A 22,373-nucleotide genomic window follows, 5' to 3' on the forward strand; every position below is an offset into this window, starting at 1 on the left:
CAACCACGACAGGAACCTGAAGGCAGGAAGTGAAGCAGAGGCCACAAAGGAACACTACTTACTGGCTTGATCCTCATGGCTTGCTCAGCTTTTTTATATTACCCAAGGCCCACCTGCCCAGGCTAGAATCGCCTACCATGAGCTGGTCTATCAATCATTATCAAGGGAACACCCCAGATTTGCCCACAGGTTAAACTGAGGGGAGATTTTTCTCCCCAGGTGGTCAATCTATGGCCACAGTGCCTGAGAGGGAAAGTAGTCATGAGGTTTGAAGACTTTACAATTCTTCTTGTAACTTGTGCTACTAAATAAGATATTTTTTCATTGATTCATCTGGCACACATTCACAAACACAAACAAAACCTTGGAATGAGATGACTGATGAGGCACAAATGTTTAACCCCAGCCAAAGTCATACAGCTATGCAGTGGCTGAGATGGCAGCTCTAGCCCCAGCACCCACATTCTTCAACTTGATCCCAGGATGACTCTTGAGGAGCAACAGCAGCACAATCAGTGGCTGCAGAGTTCACCAACATCCCCTTCTGGGCACTGCTTACCTTGAAATAGATTTAAAACTGCTTGGGAGTTCCAAAAGCCGCACCCCCAACCCCGGTTAAGCTTCTGATGACTTGGAATACACTTTTGAACAGAACATGTTGTCCTCCATTTAATCTGCATTTTTCTGTTATATATTGGGTTCTTGTACAAATCTCATTTAATGAAAGGGTTCAAAACTAAACAGTGTTTGAAAAACACTTTTTTTAGTACATGTTTAAATATGTAGAGCATAAACATGCAAATATGAACTGATAATGTTCTCTTAACTGTTTTAAGATGTGGGGTTGCAGAGATGTCTTAGCAGTTAAAAGCACTTGTTGCTCTAACAGAGGACCCAGTTCAGTGTCTAGCAACCACATGGCAGCTCACAGCCATCTGTGACTTTGGTTCTAGGGATACAATGACTTCTGATCTCTGTAACATCAGACATGCATATGGCACACATACACACACAGGCTAAACATTCATACACATAAAATTACTCAAAAGAAAAAAAAAAACTGACATAGAACCTTTTGTTAAGTTACCTTGGAAACAATATAAATCCAGCAAATGGCTGTGTTGCTTGAGATTTAAACTTTTAATAGTTACTGTAACCATGTCCTTAACAAACCTTGATCAGGCCTGCTTAATAGATGACAACCACTAACTCCTAAAGGCCATATGAAGTTTACAAATGCTTTCTTACAAGCAAGTGTTATTTCCATGAAAGAAAACCAGAGCAGTGTGTCTCCATCTCTGCCCTACTTGACCTAAGGTCAACTTGTGTCAGTCTTGACAGAACTTGTCTCAGTAAGCTGATGTCTAATCTGCCCCACTGGGCTAACACTTTTCTTGTCACCTAGGAAGAAGTGTAAAAGCTCGAGCAATACTCCTTTCTCCCAACGTGGTTCACCTTCTCCTCCCACCAGAGACAAACGAGCTACCCAGTATTATATATTAAGAACTACTGTGGGAGAACAGCTAATAAAAAATGTCTGCTGTCGCTCCAGCACAGCAATGACTTTAGTGCTGAGTGCAGCAGGACAGGACAGAAAGCACTCAGAAAGTGCTTTCTCTGCTTACATCTCTACAGAGAAAATTATCAGCAGGAATTCCTATTTGATCAAACAAAACCAAAAAACCAGTTTACCCTCCTAACATACAAACACACGATTAAAAACTTAGAAATTAGAACACCAAATCAAAAGGAGGGTGGAAAACAGGCAAGGGCTTAGGGGGAGGAAGGCAGCCAGCAGCCAGAGCGACAGAAGGGACGGAAGGCAAGTTGAAAGTTAAGTCTGTTGTTTCTCCTGTAAGTTACAGCAACATCTTCCAAGATACATAAACATGCATTTTGATATGAATAAATTATTCAAGTTTAACAACTCATTCTCAATTTCCTTCTTTAACTTGTCCTTTACTAAATGTAAAAACCACATTTGACTTATGTCAAGCTTCTCCCTTAATCTATAATCTGGTAACAGAATTTATCCATACAGAGAGAAATAATATTCATTCAAAGACTTGTTTTGTCTTTCTCAAAAAAACATTTCATTTGTAGCTCCTGGGGCTTTAACTCTTCTATTACACAAACATCGCCTTGGATAGGAAGTACAGCCCCACCCTAAGAGATGGCTCACCTTCTTCATTACAGATTTCATTCCTCAGCTCTTCCTGGGCTAGTATTACTCTAGTGTTCTGGAAGAGAAAAACAACTTCCTACACAGCAGCAAAGGCTGTAGAATGCAAACTGAAGGAACCCAATCCTTAAAACATACTACCGTCTTTATGGAAGAGATGTATTTATAATTTCAGAGCCCTAGATTCTTTCCTAAAGAATCCTTCTTAGACATAACTAGTCCTATTAGAAAATCTATGAGCAATCAAAGGAATGTTATCTATTTCTACAAAACACACACACACACACACACACACACACACACACGGGAGAGCCAATGTAGAAGGTGGAAGAAAGGATATGTTAGGCCAAGAGGTTCAGATTCTAGCATTCCTGAGCTTAGCTCAGGTTTCCACCAACACAGAATAAGCATGTTCTAACAAAACCCAGGCTTGTTTAACAGACTATTTCCTCCTCATCCCTCAGGGATGGTTTGGAATGGAGAGGCAGAGAGACCATTCAGGGGATCTCTGCAACCAAAAAGGTCAGAAATAGACTAAAAACAGAAAGGAAGCCAAGACACCACAAATACATCAAACACAACAACAGTGTTCATCACAGGCAAGTGCTCAATATGGAATAATCTCTTGCCAACCTTATGGCTAGCTATTCTACTCACAAGTTGGCAAAATGGGCAGCTGCCAACATAAGCCTCACTGCAAACAGAGGCCAGGGCAGGGTTTCTAACCTTTCTAGATAACAGCCTCAGACACTGACAGAAATACGGATTCCCCCACTAAAAGTTTGTATAAAGGTGTTGTACTGTTTTAAAACTGGTTTTGAAATACCCTCAATTAGTCACAAAAGGTAGTGTTAGATACAACCAGTCAGACTCAGCAGCAGCACTGGTCCACTTCAGTTTCAAAGACTGTGTCGCCATGAAAGGGCAGTTGGGTCCATCCAACTGAACTTATTTTTCAAATTTTTGGCCTACATATTAGTTATTTAAAATTAGTTATCATTTTCACTAGGGAAAACAGACAAAGACTGTAACAGTTACGTGGAGTGTTAGATGTCCGAACGGTGGCTTTCTCATATCACTTTTGTTCCCTGGTTCCTGAATAAAACTATCTTTCCCTCCTTCCCTCTCGCACATACACAGACACACAGACACACACAGAGAAATCTAGCTTCTTTACAAAACACTAACGTAGCAAGAAGAAACTCAGAAGAAAATGTACACAGTTTCACCTGTTTAAAGGAAACAAAGCCCCATCTATTCAGGGAAGTCAGATGTTTGAGATGCTGATAAATGCATAAATTCACACTATCTCAAAACCATGTCCAGAGTAGGCTAACGCTAACAAACACATGTGTCTTTTAAGTTCTGGCACAGAACAATGCTAGATGTTACATAAACAGTAAACACAAAACTCTATAACAATGCAAATATTTTTCTTGAAAATGTGACTATAAAATACGGACTAACTTTAAGAAACTGTCGTTCAAGTAACTTTCCACCTCATAACTACTGAGGCATCTGTGCACAGTGGTAACTGAGAACAGAGATAGACTTGCTTCCTGGCCCCACAAGGCTGACATCTGACCATTAATAGTACAGACAGCAATAAAACAGAATACTTGACTGTTAAAGCCATCTGAATCATATATATGTTATTTTTTTTTCCATTTTGGAAATATGAAATAAGGGTTGAGGAGATAGCTCAGTCAGCGCTGATAAGTTCAGAACTGAGTTGCAGAGAGGGTCCCAGACCTGTGACCAGCCAACCACTGAGCTTCAGTCAAGTAAAACAGTCTCAAAATAAATGAGTAAATATATAAAGGAACAGAACAATCAAGAAATTATGCCTGAATGAACATGTATACCCACTTCACTAACAAGTACACACAACACACACAACTGGAGTAAAATCTCATGCACTGATACACACACACCTATCTTCATGTTTCAGCAATGAGCTGACAGTACACCCTTAGCTAACATCCCCAACCTCTGGCCCAGAAAGTCCCCCCACACACCTTTGCAGTCAGCTCCCCTTTAAACAGTGACTTCTCTCACCACACACACTCCTTTGCTCATTCTCTGCTTTTTTTGATAAACAGGATAGTGCTACTCTTATGTAAGAGTACCTTATCAATGTCAGCATGTTTCTGAGATTTACTCATGCAGCAGCAGTGCATGCCTTTGCACTTCTAAGTGCATTTCTTATTCCACAGTTATTACTGATGGGCTGTGGGGATGTTCCCAGCTGAGAACAGTGATAGTCCTGATGGATCAAGCATTCTCATACAGGCCTGAGCCTTTAAGATTGTGTTTCCTGTCTCTGGACAGGAATTAGTAAATGCTTTCTAACTCCACTACTAGGTTATAAGAATGTATTTAGAAAACATTAAGGGTTTCGCACAGCAGTTACCATTGGTCCTGTCACCAGCAATCCCAGAACCTCCCTGCCCGGTTCTGGCTGTTTTAGGAGTTTACCTCACATAGTGCTTTGGCACTGGCACAGTCTGTCTCTCTTACGAAGCCAACTACCAACAGGGCTCACAGAAGGCCTCTACAACTGGCATTTTCTTAAACCTGGGCTAATCACCAAGCAGAAAAACCAAAATGTTCTAAAGGAGGAAGGCAAGTATAAGGGCTAAAACAATGTACATACCATCTCATAATGCTAATAAAAGCAAGGTTAGGACAAGTCTGTGAGTCAGGAACATGAACTAAATCTTCTACGCTCTTATTACAGCGAATGCCCTTCACAGCATCCGTCATTCTTACTTGTTTTAAGTCTATCTTCCCTACTCGACTAGAATCATACTTGACTTCAAGATAATATGCAGAGTCTGGTATAAAGGACTCATGAACTAGTTCTTGATTAGATGTTAGGCAGTAGCAAGGACTGTGAAGGGCATCTGTATCTGTTCTCTATCTTTGTGTAACAAGTTGCACAGACTTAGTGATCTTGTTACTATCTTCTTTCATGGGTCACAATCCCAACTGAGTAACTAGGTCCTTTGCTTAGAGTGCATGTGGGGCTGGGTTCTCCTTTGGGGCTCCACTGGGAAACAACCCCCTTCCAATCTAAACTCATTTAGGCTACTAGCAGAACTGAGATTTGCTTGAGGTGATAGGTCTGAGGGTCCTAATGACTTAACTCTTGACTGAAACATTACAAAAGTCACCTGTACTTGTCAATATGGTTGTTTATTATAAAACCAGCAAGAACTATCTGGTGAAAGCCTGCTCAGAAGACCAAGAAGTCTTCCTTTTCTATTGAGACAAAAACCTCATATATCCTAGGTTAGCCTCAAATTCACTATGTAGTTGAGGATGGCCTTGAACTTCCTGTCTCCTCTTTCCAACTGCTAGATTACAGGCATACATTAACTTCACCTGATTTATGTGGTGCGATGGATTACACCACAGGGTTCATGTGTGTCAAGCACTCTATTAAGCTACAAGCTCCACCCAAGACAAAGTCTTCTATAACATCACATAATCATATGTTGCCCTTTAGTTTCTCATTATTATCCTGATCTCCAAGGCTATCAACAAACAAGCTCTTTATTTTGCAAGATTTACATAAACACTCTCAAGTTCTACATTTCATACATATTGTTCTAGGATTTTGCATGTGTAACCATTTAAAATGTTGATGTTAAAACATTTATTCAACCTAGTCAATAGGAAAACAAATAGGGACACCAAATGGATGACCAGTTATAGATGCTAAAGTAAGCCTAACACAATCAGAAAAATAGAGAAGCCAAATTCAACACGATGCACGCAGAAAGGCGGGCCAGAACTCTAACAGTCAGCTGAGAGACACCCAACAACTGGATTCAATTGTGACAATAAGCCTGGTGACCTGAGTTCCATCCCCAGAATGCTACATCCACTCAAATGTAAATGTGAAAAGAGAGCAAACTCTACAAAGTTGCCCCATAACCTTGACAGGTGCACTGTGGTATGTGAACCCTCACACACATCATGCAAACAACAACAGTGATGTATTTGTTTTAAAACACCAATGGTTACCTCAAAGATGAAAGGTTTTCCATTCTTTCTCCTTTACCTTGTCACTAACTCTACATGTTTTACAGCTGTTCTTACAGGTAGGTAGGTCCTCTAGTGGAGAGACTTCATATTCACCCCAAATTCACTATTAATGGAGCAAGAGGACAGTACCAAGTAAGTAGACAATAACACTGGAATCTCATCTTTTATTATCCCTGCCATCTAGTGGCAGGATCTAAAACCCAAGGACACCAGACTTCCCAGAGAGCTTCCTTCTGTACTCAGAAGGTGGGAAAGCCTGCTTTATTTCACTACAGCTACAAAAGCACTTTAAACCCACTTTTAAAAGCACCCGCTGACATCTTAAAGGCATTGTTTAAACAATCAAGTGTATAACTTCAGATATGGAAATTCAAAGCAAGGTATGTATAGTAGTGCTTCAGTGCAGCAGAGAATTAACCAATGATACACAGAAAAGAGCTTCAAGTCAACTTTGAAGGAGACAACCACAGGCCCTGCGGCACTAGCATGAATGTACCGGGATGATGCTCCCTGACCTCCACTCACCGAGAGGTGGGCCACTCTGATACAAGACCTTCTTCAGGAGAAGAGCATGTGTGCACTTCTCTCGTGGTGAGCACAAGAGGAGAAAGTGAAGGGCTGTGTCAAGTCTGCAGCTGTCTGGCCACTCCTTTAAGTCACTGTCACGCTTCTCCCTCAGTGACATGGACCCACCACACCTGGCTATCTATACTTGACATTTAGAAAAACTAACTGAAGGGCTGGCAATATGACTCAGCAGTCCTCCAACTTCTACCCGTGTGTCATGGCATGAACCATGCACTCAAATCAAAGCCTAAAGATGTGTGTCCACTGCATGAAAACACCCTTCTGATGTTTAATTTCTACTTCCACCATCAGCTTTTATTGTTTGATTGTTGAGACAAAGAATCAATACTTAGCCTTGTTAAAGCCCTTGACTGGCCTGGAACTTACCATGCAATCAAACTGGCCTGAACTCTCAGATTTGGCTGGCCTACTGCTAGGATTAAAGATTAAAGATGTGTGGTACTGCACTTGGGTATTCAATCCAAGAAATGTGAGGTGGCATGTCTGCACTAGGCCTACTGTGGTGCCACCAACGTACAGAATTGAAATAAATGGAAAATACATACAAATTTTCTTGGAGAGGAAGTATCTACAAGTGTAATTCTACCTTTTCCTATTTGTTCAGGCCATGAAAAGAAGTGGCTTCACTTCCCTCAAGTTTCGTGTTCTACCCTTCAGTCCTGCATCCTCCCTTCTGAGGTAACTCAGTTGTGAGTCAATTGACCTGTCTGCAGCACTCTAAGAACATAGGTCAAACATTTGAATACACACTCTGAACTTCTCAAACTCATGTAATTTGAAAGTATTTTATTTAGCCATAACACTTAAGAACCTTCATTTCTAGAATGAAGTATGGAAACAGAAGTAGGTGAGAAAATCTCAACTATCAGCCAGACCCTCTGTACCCCGAGAACAGAGAGCACACGCAGAGCACTGACAGCAACAGCCTGGCTAGTAGGCAAGTGTGCAAAGTTTGGGCAGATGGTGACTGAATGATCCAAATAAACAACTCAGAGGGGAAACCAAGAAATAGGAAGTGAGCAACACTGGAAAACACATGGAGCTGGATGTACAGCTCGAGAGTGATCACTCTCAGCAAGTTTTCCAGTATTGGTGTTCACCTAACAAATGTCACACAGTGATTAACCAGAACCTAAGTCCTGACCTCTGTTGAGAGAGGATAGAACAGATAGGTTGATGGACACCTCATTGTACAACTTTGCAAACATTTTTCTTTAAAACAAAGTCACCTTTAGAAGCTATCTGACTTCAAAGACTACATTCTTTTAACACAAACTAACTAAAGCATATCTACAAAGTTGGGGAAATAAGGTATCAATACCATACGGTTGTAATAAAATACCTACAGCAAGTTTAACCCCAATTTAGTGTAGATTGTATACATACAGTAAATAAATGTGTATATAGGAAGCCTGTTATCAAATCATTGAGACAAAGAAACTAATTTTAAGAACTGGTTAAGACCAAATACAGTGATATATGACTGTTACTCTAGCACTTGGGAACCTGGGCAGGAGGGAGCAGCCTGAATTACATAGCCAGATGCTGCTTCAAATATAAGCAAATAAAAACAAACAAACAAACCCCAAAGTGGCCAAAGATATTCACAGGAGATTAAAATAATAAACACAATGTGGAAGAATGTCTAAAGACGTTTCTAAAAAATTTTGCATCTCTCTACCAGTGTTCTCTTTGACACTGAGGTAAGCCTATTTATTGTCGCCTAAACAATAAATTAGACTGGAAGTGATGCTGTCCACTCCATGCCTTTAATGTGTGTTTCCCATCTTAGGATTCTCTTTTGGAGCCCAGGAACCTAGTAAGGCAGCCTGTGGAACAACAGGGAAAAGCCAAGTTCTGATTAATGCACGGTCAAAGCTCCAGCACGTCACCAATGCCCAGGCATCTGAGGCACTCCTGCCCCAGCCAGCTACAGTTTTTGGAGACAACTATAATACTCTCAAAATGCAGGCTGGTGTAACTTCCCAGTTGGCCCACATTATGCTGAAAAGTGCTGGTGCTGTGCCACTAAGTTTTGAGATGGTATCTTTATGAATAGCAGAAATATAATGTCAGCCCAAGTACACAACTACCAAAACTTACAAAGGTATGTATCAGAAAAGTTTACCATTAACATTATTCATAATAGAAAAAAACTAGAACTCACAACTACTGTAACTTCAGCTCCAGAGAGTCTGACACCCACTCCTAGACTCTGTGGACATCTATACTCAGGTGCACAACCTGACACACTCATATACACATATAATTAAAACAAAATATTTATAAGTCAAAATGTTTTTCTAATTGCAACAGGAAAATTAAGAAAGACGGGCTAAAGAAGAAACAGGTAAATATGAAGACGGTGCTTAATTCTGCAGCCAGTGGGTAGGTTTCCAATACCAACAGTGAGTTCAATAAATATACAGAGCACACACATTCTACTTATGTGCACATTACATTTTAAATACACCTCAACCTATCAGCAATGTCTTGTGTTGTGACTCAGGCCCAATAATTAATACAACAAATGATATAAATACTTATTAAGTATTCAAAACGGTTTTATTTTAAAAGGAAAACCTTTAGTATCAAGGTTGCTTAAAGTTCAGCATATTACTTTGGCAACCAAAATAACTATTTTAAAGGGAGGAAGGGTGTCTCCCTTAATAAAGTGACTGAGTCAATCTAACAACCAGTTGTTGCTCATTTCTTCCACTGAGTGTTTAACTGTCCTTTAAGCCGTGTTAGATTAGATCCATTTCCTTATCTCACATGGCCTCATCACCCTGTTCCTCTCCTTCAAATGTCAGCCATGTAGTGTGCGAAATGAAAGTCTCTCTTGGTCAAAGTCTAGAATAAACGTGCTGCAAGAACCAGATTACGCACCCATGGATAGGTGCATGGTTTCTTTAAAGTCAATGAATATACAGCGTTGGTCAATGTGCTTTGCCCAGGGACTAAGCTTGGGGCTTTGAGCATGTACTAACAGACTTTCTTTTTAAAATACATTGATAAATAAAAGGTTTTTTTGGTTTTTTTTTTTTTTTTTTTTGTTGTTGTTGTTGTTTTTTGAGGCAGATAGTTTTGTTAGGCTAAAAATAAAAAAAATTCTGTGAGGTCAACTCCAGGTTTTCAGTTTGAGGACTCAAAGAAAATACTTAACAGATCAATCATTTCTATTGGGCTTTTAATAACATATTTTGGTTTATTTAACACTAGTTCACTAATAGCTACTATCCAATGACCCACCTATACTTCAGATACAAAGTTATGTCCACTGCAAAGACACTTTCACAAATACAGCGATTGATTTGCTCTAATGAGTATTTTTATTTAGTACCCTTTAATTTTTAAGTTTAAAAGGTCAAAACTCTGATGCTTTCAAGTGCTGCTGGATCTGAGTATCATTCACTTTTATCACTGAGTTCAATCAAGAAAGAGTAATGAATGATCAATTATCTAAACCGACTTTAACTCACTGTCAACATGAACTTAGTACATACTAGCTAGTAACAATAATGTCGGCTCTTACCATTCCTCAAACCCTAGCCTGTAAACTCATTTTTATTGAAATGGCATCTTTTCCATTCATCGTCTCAAAAATTAACAATGCAACTTTTATAATTCAGGAAGCTTGTAGATATTAACTAGTCTTTCTTGTCTGACTCAATTTTCCTTAACTAATGAGTTAAAACATGAAAAGGAACTCAGAGTTATTTGTGCTTGTAAGAAATGTGCACACAACTAAAGTTACACTCTCTCTTGATCATCTTCTCTAACCATTTACCCTCACTGCTGGCAGCCGCAGTGACGCTCACAGCTCTCTCCTGCTATAGTGTCATCTCTCCTGCTATAGTGTCATCTCTCCTGCTATAGTGTCATCTCTCCTGCTATAGTGTCGTCTCTCCTGCTATAGTGTCATCTCTCCTGCTATAGCATCGTCTCTCCTGCTATAGTATCGTCTCTCCTGCTATAGTGCCGACTCTCCTGCTATAGTGTCTCCTGCTATAGTGCCGTCTCTCCTGCTATAGTGTCGTCTCTTCTCCAGCCCTCTCTTCCTTAAGACTAACATTCCTGTAAAAGTGGCTTTACAACGTTCATTGCATATGACTTTGCTGACACTACAGCCAAACCCAAGACTCACTACATGACTGTTTCACCAAGACAAGACACACTGTTTAAGATGAAGTTAATTTTTAAGACGGTATATAGTTAGAGACAAAGGTTTTCAATATTCACGAGTATGCACTATGCCCCTAATACTGTGCCAAATACTGCAGGGAGAATACAAATGATGTTCTTGACTGAAAGGAACTTTTTTCTGCTTTCTCTGGTAACATTAAATCATCACTAAAGGGGCAAATGAGCATCCAAATTCCAAATGACTATGCCCTACAAACTCGGATAACAAAACAAAAACCCATAACCACAAAAATCTAGTCTCTAACTATTTTTACTTTATAAATGTAAAACTTCAAAAATGGCTTTAGACTGTTCATTCAACTGCGCAGTCCTCAGTAAAGTTTAGCAGAAGACTGTTTTATATTGTTATGAATAGAGCCTATACTGGCTAACCTTCAGGTTATTTTCCTGAAAGGAGTGTACCTGGCATGGTTCACAACAGTTAAGACACTTAGGAGTTAAGACACTTCAGAACTCATACAACAGGAATCTCAGGAGCAATAAAAACGGCTTCTATCCTTACACTGCACTGACTATTACCCACGGGAGCTTAACCTCAAGGCCTTTGGATTATTCCCTGCATGGAGTTTAGGATGATGGGATACGTTAAACATTTCTTTGAACAGTTTTAAAGTTTGGACTATAAAATTCAAATGCTGGCTGACTCAACTGAGTAAACCGAGTTTTAAGAAAGGCAGTTCCAGATTTAAATTTTTCTTCAGCAATAAATTAAGTTTGACAACAACCCATTATTTGTTCACAAAAGAAATAAACTGTTATCCACTTAAGCAGCATGGAGTTTTATACTAAAGCTCAGTAGAAACACCACCGAACCTGATCAAAATCATTCTAATCACCAAAAAGAAATCTAAGTTTTTTTTAAAAAATCTGTTTCACTTAAGTGCTAATTATTAAAGGAAGCCTTCCCAACTAGAGTCACTTTCCTGATACCATAAAACATTTGCTAACAGACACCCAATCTCAAAGCTTCAGGTTCTTACATGAAAGTCAACAACCTTTTATCACTTTGAATTGAAGTGATTTGATTTGAATAATTTCTGAGAAACTTCCAAATATGACTTTCTCAATATTCTTGAAGCCTGATACAACCAGCAAACAATCAAGGAAACAAACTGAAAAGGATACAACTTAGTAACCATCAAAACAAGAGCAGTGGTTCTCAACCTCCTACTGCTGTGACCCTTCAATACAGTTCCTCATGCTGTGGTGACCCCAACCATAACATTATTTCTGTTGCTACTTCATAACTCATTTTGCTACTGTTAGGAGTCACAATGTAAATACATGTTCTCTGTCTTAGGTGACTCTTGTGAAAGGGTCATCTGTTGCTCCCTTCCCCAAAAAGGATCATGACCCAGAGGTTGAGAAACACTGCACTAGGAAAAAAAAAAAAGCAACCCAAAAAGCTGTTGAGAACTCAAAGAAGCTATTCAATATGTCTTAGCTATACAAAACACACACCAACCAAAACTAGTAATTACACACACACCAACCCCAACATATCAAAATCCTTGCAGCTCAGATGTCAACACCCTCTTTCCAGAATCATGGGTAAAGTATATGAGGACTGGTGTTCGGTTCCCCAGCATCCTACTTTGTAGGGAAGTGGAGGCAAGGAGGAATCCCTGAGGGGGCTGGCTAACTAGACTAGCTCAGTCAGCAAACTCTAGGTTCAGATGAGAAATTCTGGATTATTGGCAGTGGGTGATCCAAGGACGACAAACCTTTAGGCTCTGCTCACTCATGTGAGCAAGCATACACATGTATGAACACATACACATGTGTGTGCTCGACACACACACACCTTGTAATGAGCAAAGAAGACACCTTGGTGGCGGCGGCTTTATATCAGTCAAGGGCAGAGCAGATGGCAGTCCTTTGTGTATCCTGGCTTGATAGCCAAAGCTGTCCTATGCCTAGGACTCAAAAATCAAATCAAGTCCAGGCAGCACAGCACAGGATGAGGAAGACAGAGAGAGCTGCCCTCTGCCCTCCAGTGTACAGCAGGGAGGGGGTGGGGATGAGGGTGGCGGCACAGACAGTCGCTTGCTACCATGCCTGCAGCACAGATGGAAGATGTCACCCAGAGTCCCACTAGACACATGAGCCTTCGGGAGGTGGGGAGGGCACAAACAGGACACAGCACCACACATATGAGTATGTGGTGGTCTATCGGGAGAGAAAGAAGTGGAGCAGCTTTAGCATTAGGAAGAGAGGTTTGGAGACTTGTCTGCTGTGGGTGGCACAAAGATGACGCCTATCCCCTGCCCCTCACCACCTCCAGCAGTTGAGAAAGCGACCCACAGGGTCATGAGCTCAGGGCAGCTTTCCTGCCCTTCACCTGGGAGAGCAGGCCTTGCAGCTCAGTAATGCTGGCCCAGGTCAAGAGGGACAGAGAACGGAGGAGACAGCTCTGAGGAGAGAGAGGGAGACCAGGCCCTGCCACCCCTCTACTGGGAAGTGGTGGTAGAGGGTGCTCCCTGTCCCCTCACCCCTTGAAGAAGTCAGGAGAGCTGACTCCGAGGTCATGAGAGTGGGTGAGCTGGTCCTGGACATCCGCTGGTAGAAGGGATGTGGATGAGCAAACCCCGAGGGAGAGAGAGCTGGCGAAGGTACGCCATGAGGCAGCAGGAGTGCAGTGTGTGGAGGGTGGTCATCACCCCTGCACCTCTCAGTCTCTCAGATAGCTAGGACTGCAGGCACATAGCATGGCCAGCACCACTGTAGCTCCTTCCCCAAAGCCCAGTTCTTGAACAGTAACTTTTTTATTCCATTATCCTTTGTCTCCCAAATGATGTCCCCGTGCCCTGCTTCCTATATCCTGTCTTCTGAGAGATTCAATCTTTCAAGGGTTACCTAGAGAAAAGGATGACTTCATCTAAAGAGTTGGTTTTAAGATCATGTGTTATCTAGGGCTAGAGAGATGGCTCTAGCTGTTCTTCTAGAGGACCTAGGTTCAATTTCCAACACTTACATGGCAGTACAAAATTGTAACTTTGGGCTTTTGTGGGCAAATGGTACACCAATGTATATACATGTAGATAGAACACATAAAATACTAAATTAAAATTTTTTACAAGATCACTTGATACCTTGTTATCTTTTCCCTTCTTTTTTTATAGGTACTTCCTGCTATAAAGAAAACAGGCAAAACCTCAGTGCTAGACTGCTGAGCCTTACTTATTGCTCAGTGTTCTGACTCTTCTAACCAAAAAGGATGAACAAAGAGAGCAGAACACAAAAGCTACAATTCCACTTTACTCAAACAGGTTACCTAAGCGATGAGTTTAGCAATACAGAAAGCTTACCACCTATGACACAAGCCAGGACACAGTTACTTAGGTTAGGTTAGGTTACAACGTGGGAGACAGGGACCGCAGAAGCAGTCTCACAGGTGATGAAAATGGTCACGAACACAATGGATCCAGTCCTCAATTTACTGTGTACTGAATCCTTCTGAAGACCAAACTCCCGGGCTGGAGAGATGGCTCAGAGGTTAAGAGCACTGACTGCTCTTCCAGAGGTCCTGAGTTTAAATCCCAGCAACCACCTGGTGGCTCATATAACCATCTGAAGTGAGATCTGATGCCCTCTTCTGGTGTGTCTGACCACTACAGTGTACTTATTTAAAAGAAAAAAAAAGAAAAAAAAAAAAGAAAAAAAGACTAAATTCCCTTTTTACCTATAATAAAAACCTTTGCAAATGCACTTTTTGCTCTTTTTTATATAAGCACTTGAGATTTACTTTCAAAAAATATCTTGAAGACTACAAAAGTGTTACTTTCTTTTTGAAAATTCTACATTCAGTTTTTGTTGTGAATTGCACACGGTGAAATAATTTACTTTCATGAATAAACGTGGGCACGATCCTTTTCTTCAATGCCATTCAATTTAGTCTCATGCTTTTCTTCAGACAAATCTGCCCTGCAACAAAATAATGTAAGGTGTGCATAATGCACACTTTAGGGATGAGTTACTGCCACTTTAATGTTTCTAATTTTGCACACAATAGTTCACCTTCAATATCAGTACACAGGTGTGTGTGTGCGTACAGACAGACAGACACACACACACACACCCCAACTGTAAAATTAGATACCAAGAAAAGGAGAAAACAAAAACCCATCAATATTTAAAAAAAAAAAAAAAAATGATGTTCTGTTAAGTTGAAAGTACTGCTAGAAATCACTTTTTAAAAAACCATACTGGGGGAAAAACTGTTTAACTGAGAAGGGTTATAAGTTTATATATAAAGCTTAGAAAAGAAACTTATCAACTTGCTTATCAACTGATACTTTAGAACTTTAGTAATGAATAAAATCTGACTACTCTATCCAAGAACATTTCTTTCGATAAGCATGAGCACACAGTAAAGAGAATTTATGGCAGTGACAGGCAACTCACGCCCACAGCTTTTTACATCACTAACTCCAATTAAACTTTATACAAAAGTCCTGTTTCCACATCTATGTGTGAACTATTATTATTTTCAACACCCTCAATTCAAAATGAATGGTAATATATAAAGAATGTCTTCTCATATTCTGAAGTTAAACTTAAAAAACACCACCTCAGTATGAAGAGGCCTCAACTACCTTTAGGAAGTTCATGCATACTCCTCAGGCCCTTTGTCTTGGAGATAGGATAAGTGATCATATATACTTTGAAATCTATTTACCTCTAAAATTCTGAGTCTAAGAGCATTAACTGTCCACTCAAAATCACTTCTGGGGTGACTGAATACCTCCAAACTCAACATTATGAACCTTGCACAGACAAACCTTAGTGAAACTATTTAACTAGATTCAATCATCTTTTTTTCTCAATGGGCTACTTCTTAAAAGGCCCATTTCTGAAAATTCGTTACTCATCTTCAACAAAAAACAAAACATAAATCAACTTTTCTTCTTCTCCTACATTAAAACAATCAAAATAACTAGCTATCATCCAATTAGCAAGCTTACTTCACTAGAGAGGGCTGTGACCAAGCATTTTAATGGGCCAATGAGTACAGACTTAGAACAGATGTCTAAGAAGCAAATTAAATTGGTGGTGTACACCTTAATCCCATCATTCAGGAAGCAGAGGCAGGTAGATCTCTGAGTTTGAAGCCACCCTATTCTAAGTTCCAGGACAGCCAGAACTATATAGAGCAATCCAGTGTCAGGAAGGATTTTTTTAAAAAAATGAAAAAAGAGTGAGAGAGACATTTCCTTTTAAACCTGCATTACAGGCAGGGCACTTAAAAACAGACTTTAGACTCAAGCAGACCTGGAGACCAATGAACTCAAATGTGCTTTGTCTATGAAACAAGATTTCATCCCATTTCCTCAAATGAAAGGTAACTACAAAGTGAGACACTGCTGAACCTACATATATCACTTGAAAATTCTGTTAATGTTTCCCAACAATAAGTTCCACAGAGGAAGGGTTACAGATGATCCGGCTAACTTAATTAGTGCAATTCACAGATTTGTTTATCTTTAAATGATACAAATTTGAATGGACAATTGGTACAGATGTGAATAAACAAGATACTAATATGTTGATAAGTATATTCCAAAATGTTTAGATGTCTCAGACTAAGAAAGCATTTTTTCAAACACTCAAACTATAAAAATTACTTCAATATTTTGGCCCGTCTACAACATGAGTAAACAAATTTGCCCCAAATTACAGGAACTTCTGAACAAGTGCCCCAACTCTCTGCACTCCTACTAGACAAGGAGCTCTCTCTCTCTCTCTCTCTCTCTCTCTCTCTCTCCCTCCCTCCCTTCCTCCCTCTCCCTCTCATGTGTTGCCACTTCTACCCATTTCTAAGTTTCAGGTAATTATTCATGGCAGAAGGGAACTGGAGAAGCAGGACACACCGGAACCCCACCTGCCAGCCTAGGCTTCACAGCAAGCTCCTAGGAGGGAAAGAGGGGAGAAGGTTGTTTCACACTGAGAAGAATCAGCAGGGTGGTCCTTACTGGGCCCCTTTTATTTGGGTATATATGTTTTCAGGCCCTAATTTGTTTGGATGAAACATGATCATGACAACAGGCTAAATAATACAATTCAGGACTTTACAAGTTCTTCACAAGTGAAATAGGATAAAACCAAAATTCAACCACTTCAGATTTTTCTCTCCAGACAACAGAGCCAAGTCACTTAACAAACATGGCTAATGCTCTACCTTACAGTGTACTCAGGTAAAATTACTGACCAAAACCTGAAAGGGAAGGAATCTGATCCTGGCCTGCAATCCAAGTGAAGATAGAAAAAGAGTTATTTGTACATGCTGGGATCAGGTTTTACAGAAAACAAATGCAGTCCAGAAAGAAAGTTGTCCTTTATCATGGAATGGAGAAAGCAAGGTAGCATCCTGTATCACAGGAGCAGGCACCAGCAGTCTCTCTAGACTCCCGAGTCTAGAAGGGTGTAAGCACAGCCACAGACACTGAGGGTTAAGAAAAGTAAATCAATGAGAACACAGGCAGTAGTGATGTGAGTGTCCACTCTAGAACGCAACACTCCCGGATGTTCAGAACACACTTAGCAGAAGGCAGAACTACCGAAATGAAGAGGCTTTAACTCAAAGCAGCTGCATCAGTGTCGTGTCCTAGGATTTGACTTTAGAAAACATCAGCCTTGGTATTAGTTACCTCTGAGATCACAGGTGCACTGGTGAATATTAAAATAGTACAATGAAGACTATCTTACATTTTTTTCTATACATTCAATACCTTTGAAAGCATGAAGCCTAGATGGAGATCAGGCACAGACAGGCTGCTAAGTTACTTTCACATCCATAGGTTCAGAGCCAAAGAAGGGAAAACTTTAGTTTCTAATGCTCAGTAGACAACCAACTGTCTTTATGCAAACCACTTATGACTTGAAGTATGTAGTCCTGCCTAGTCTGGCCCTAAAGCAAAGAAAATCCTCAAGGAAAAGCAAAGATTCCAAGGACTTTAATGACAGATCCTATCTGCTTCAGGATCTATCTTACGCTTCATGAGAGCAACGATGACAACCAGAGGGGAACAGTGGCTGCTAGTGGGCACAGATTCAAAGCCATCATCAAATCCGGCCACTCAAGCATTTCCTATTACAAGTACTTCTGACTCAAGGATCCCAGCTCCCCCCCCCCCCCCCCCGTGAAAGTGTGGATCACAGTGAAACCGTGGTGGTGTACCCCATCTAGAGGTACTGCAGGACTGCTGCTGCTCAGATTCCAGTCAGGGAGGCTTCAAAACATCTGAGGAACTGTCTGTCCTAAAACTGCTTGCTTTTGCTAACCATTCTGTCTTCTTCAGAAATGAGGTCAACAGTTTGTTTTTTGTCATCTGTAAAGAAAAGCATGGGAGACCTCAAAAGACAGGAAGCAGTCCAACTCATAAAGTTTACTTTCCAAGGCTTATCACTCCTTTGAAAAGTGTTTGCACTAATCAACCTATTTATACCATGGTCTCAGCTAGAACCTAAAGCTTTAAATACTAAACCCCCAAATTCTCTCCTGAGAGAAGTCCCAAAAAGCTTTGCCACAAGAACACGGACATCTCAGAGTAGCCGCTAATGGGGAAAGCAACCACAGCCTGTCAGAAGCTAACAGGAAAGGTCTGGCTAAGGTAACATACAAGTGTTCATAATCATAGCAAAACTATGAAAGGACTAAGCTCAATGTCAGATAAAAGGATCAAGTTAGATGCTGTTAAACTAGTTGGTCAACCAAATGTCTGGCACCTCCAGAACAGTTTCAACTGCTTCCCTGAATCTCCTCAACTGAGAAGGGAGAAAAATCACCCACACAAAAGGTGAGACTCTAACCCTAAAACATTGCCAAATTATCAAAATAAAAGGTAATTAAGTCAAGAACCTCTTACAGCACTTGGTAAGAGTTATAACTTGGGGAAAATCATTAAAAACAGGTGTAAGTTGGTGACAACTCACTTTAGGCAGTTACCTGAAGTCTCCTAATTCAAGAGGTACTGTAAAATTTATAGAAGCAACTCACTGTCAACAGCCTTTCATGGAAAGGATTCAGAAATGGAAGGGGGTGGGGGGCTGAAGGAGGGCAGGCAAGAATTGGTTTGTAGAAACAGGGAGAGAGAACATTTAAATATTACTGCATGATAATCTGAGTTACTTCCAAGCTAGTGTGAAGACGCTTTTTATTAGCTTTGGAGAAACCTGTTTTAAAAGTCAAAAGTAATGACAGGCAACAGGCAAGCTACACAACCTCCCTGGTAAAATTTTCAAGAATGATTATGAGATGAAGAATGAACAGCATGCCTAATAGTAACAGCCATGAAAAGAAAAACTAAAGTGAACACAGTATCCTTTTGTTTGAACTTGATTTTTCTCATTAGGTCTCCTGAATTAGGCATTCCACAGACAAGTCACCACGCACAGCACATCGAGGCGCAGGGACAATTCCTTACTACACCTATCTGTGAATTAGAATGTTCTAACACTCCAAGCATAAACATCTCATCAAGAATAAACAAACATTTAAGATGAAAACAGCTAAGTAAGTAGGCCTTAGCTGTGTACACTTGCAGATCAGTATATGCGAATTAAAATTTAAGTCTAACAGACTCAGATGAAAGATAAACATATCTGAACTGTTTCCACACACAGCAGAATACAAACTAAATAGATTTTCATGAATAAAAAAAGTTATGCTCCCCACCTAAAGCTATCTAAGCTAAGCCTCCTCATTATGCAGTTTTACTGGGGAAATGACAAAAAACATGACAAAACCCTTTAAAGTCACCTCATCATTTATTTGTGCATTTTATCTGTAATCATCAATTTCAGCTTCTGAGTGAGTTCTTAGCGTCAACAACCTTCCATTTGTAAAAAAAAAAAAAAAAATGTTACTTTACGAAAGTACTTGTAAAATTATACTGGAAATCTTTCCAGTTTTTTGTTATACCCTGTGCTATCTTCGTCTCTTTTCATGTTGTTCAGTAAATTCTAGTGACTTTCATTTTTGGTCAATTTCATTTTGAATCTAACTGATTGTTTCCTAAAAGAATACTTTATCCAGTTAGTAAGACTTCACAAATACTCACAGGTCCATATGTAATCTCCACCAACATGATTCTCTTCTCTGGTTCTAAATAACATAATGGTCACTTATAAAGCAAATCTAATGTTAGAAAAAAAACGGAAACCTCTAAAATGGGAGGAAAACACCTCAGAACAGGCCGACGCTGTATCCCACTCCTGCGCTGCTGCTTTTCCTCCCGTAGGCCCCTCTGGAGTTCCAACAGATACTGCAGCATAGATGTTTCTCTTCAAGTCCTATCTAAATCCGATACCTACATATAAGCCCTCCCCCAGCCCCGCAAAACTCATTTATAACCTATATATTTACTAACCCTTAAGATTCTCTGTGCATTTTAAATGGTAAGACAAATACCCTACCGTTTAATTAGGTCTAATTACAAGTAAGATTATTTCAAGGTTGATAGGGCAGCCAGAGGAATAAACTAGTTTAAAGAGGCACGCTCTCCTAATCTCTAATCTGTAGAAACAAAACAAAACACAACAAAAAACCCCAACTTAATTCAGGCTGGGCCAGTAGGGAGAAAGTTAAAAGCAATCTTCTCGATAAGGTAACTCCGTGTTCGGAGGTGGGTTAAGTCCCTAAAACCTTCAGGTCAGTCAGTGAGTGCCATGCAGCATGTGCAACTTTGGCACCACGATCTAGAGCTCCCAGCACTGTGGTACGGTTTGTTCTCGTCTCCACAGACCTTCCTGCAGAGACCAATAAAAGAACTCATGTAACGTTGTCGGATATTGTGGTAACAACGAGGGTGAGAGTTCGGCTAACAGAATAACGATCTCGCTTTAAAAAGCAACGCAATACAACTGTGCAAATAGTGTGGCGAGCTGAGAGCACTTAAGGGCCTTGGCGGGGGAAAGAGGCACTCCAGAAAATACCTGGCGCTGGAAAAACACGAGGCGCCACTACTGCGTTCGCTTTCCGGATAATATTTTTCCCCCCGAATTCTAACACTCCACTCTCCAAGAGAGAGAAAATACAAGGGGGAAAGCATGAAACTGCGAGACTGAGCGGACGAGGGGTTCCAGTCACCTCCAGCGGCTAGGAGGCAATCCCGGGGCTGCTCCGATGGGAGAAGGCAGAGAAATGAAATAAAATGCAACAAGGCGCAAAGCTGCGGCGGAGAGGGCGTGGGGCAGGGGCCCCGGGAGCAAGCCCGGGCGCGGCGGGGAAGAGGCGCCGGCGCGGGGCCGGCCCACCCCGGCGGCCGAGGACTGGGGCTCCGCTCCCAGGCAAACTTCGCCAAGCGGGCAGGGGGCGCGCCCGGCTCGGCCCGCGGGAGACCGGGTGGGATCCGAGGGGCTCCGGACAAACCGGGACCGCGGGCCGCCTTGCGGGGGAAGGGCGGGCACACTCACCACGGGTCGAACTCGTGGATGATGCTCTCGAAGCGGATGACGGCGAAGAGGCGCGAGCTGAAGCCGGCCAGCCAGGCCAGAAAGAGGATGGTGAAGGAGAGCAAAGACTGCCACCCGGCCGGCTGCGACAAGCCCCCGGACAGCCCCGCGGGGGGCCCGGGCTTCGGCTGCGCCGCCGCCCTGGACGCGCTCTGGGCTCCGGGCCCGTGGTGCCCGTGGCGGCTGTTCCCCAGAGCCATGAGGCCGCTCCACGGGGACGAGTTGAGAGACGACTTGTGCTTGCTCTCCGGGGCCGAGGGCTCCGCCATGTTGTGCCCCGGCGGCGGGTCTCGCTCGTCCTCCGCGGCCACCGCCGCCGCCTGGAGCGAGGGGTGCTGGGCGGAGACCCAGAGGAGGAGGAGGAGGAGGAGGGCGACGGCGACGACAACGAGGAGGAGGAGGCGGAGGCGGAGGAAGAGCCGGGCGCGCTCCCGCCCTCAGCACCGCGAGGCCGGGACACTGGGGGTGGAGGCGGCAGCGGCGGCAGCGATCCCGAGTCTCCTCTTCAGCAGTGGCCGCGACCGCCGCGGTCTCAACCCAAAAGGCCCCTGCGCCCCACTAGCCATCCGTGTCCCCCGTGCGGCTGAGGAGGCGGCGGTGGCGGCGAGAGCCGACGGGACGAGGGCGCCAGAGGAGCGGCGGCTCGGAGCGGCAATGACATTCCCCCGCCCGCCCCGCCGCGAGGAGCACAAAGGGGGAGGAGCCCCTGGAGTACGGGCGGAGCGCAGGCAACCTTTGACTCCGCCCTCTCGCCCAACAGGAACTGGCCCCTCCGCCTGTCACAGAGCGACAGGTCCGTTAAGGGGTGGGGTCGGAATGGCGGCGTGCGCCAATAGGAGCGCGAGCGGGATCTTGGGCGGGGCTTTCGGCTGAATGGCCCTCCCCCCATCCC

General features: G+C 42.2%; 1 protein-coding gene across 1 annotated transcript in view; it reads right to left on the minus strand.

The window, feature by feature from the left end:
• Positions 1-22,142, minus strand: part of STT3B (STT3 oligosaccharyltransferase complex catalytic subunit B) — a 64,259-nt gene extending 42,117 nt beyond the window's left edge. Inside the window, exon 1 of the mRNA XM_080933924.1 lies at positions 21,443-22,142. Coding sequence (XP_080790050.1) covers positions 21,443-21,750 — 308 coding nt within the window. The 5' untranslated portion in view covers positions 21,751-22,142. The remainder of the gene's footprint in view (positions 1-21,442) is intronic.
• Positions 22,143-22,373: the final 231 nt, after the last annotated feature.

The sequence above is a fragment of the Micromys minutus genome (genome assembly GCF_963924665.1).
Source record: "Micromys minutus genome assembly, chromosome: 21".
Taxonomy (NCBI): Eukaryota; Metazoa; Chordata; class Mammalia; order Rodentia; family Muridae; genus Micromys; species Micromys minutus.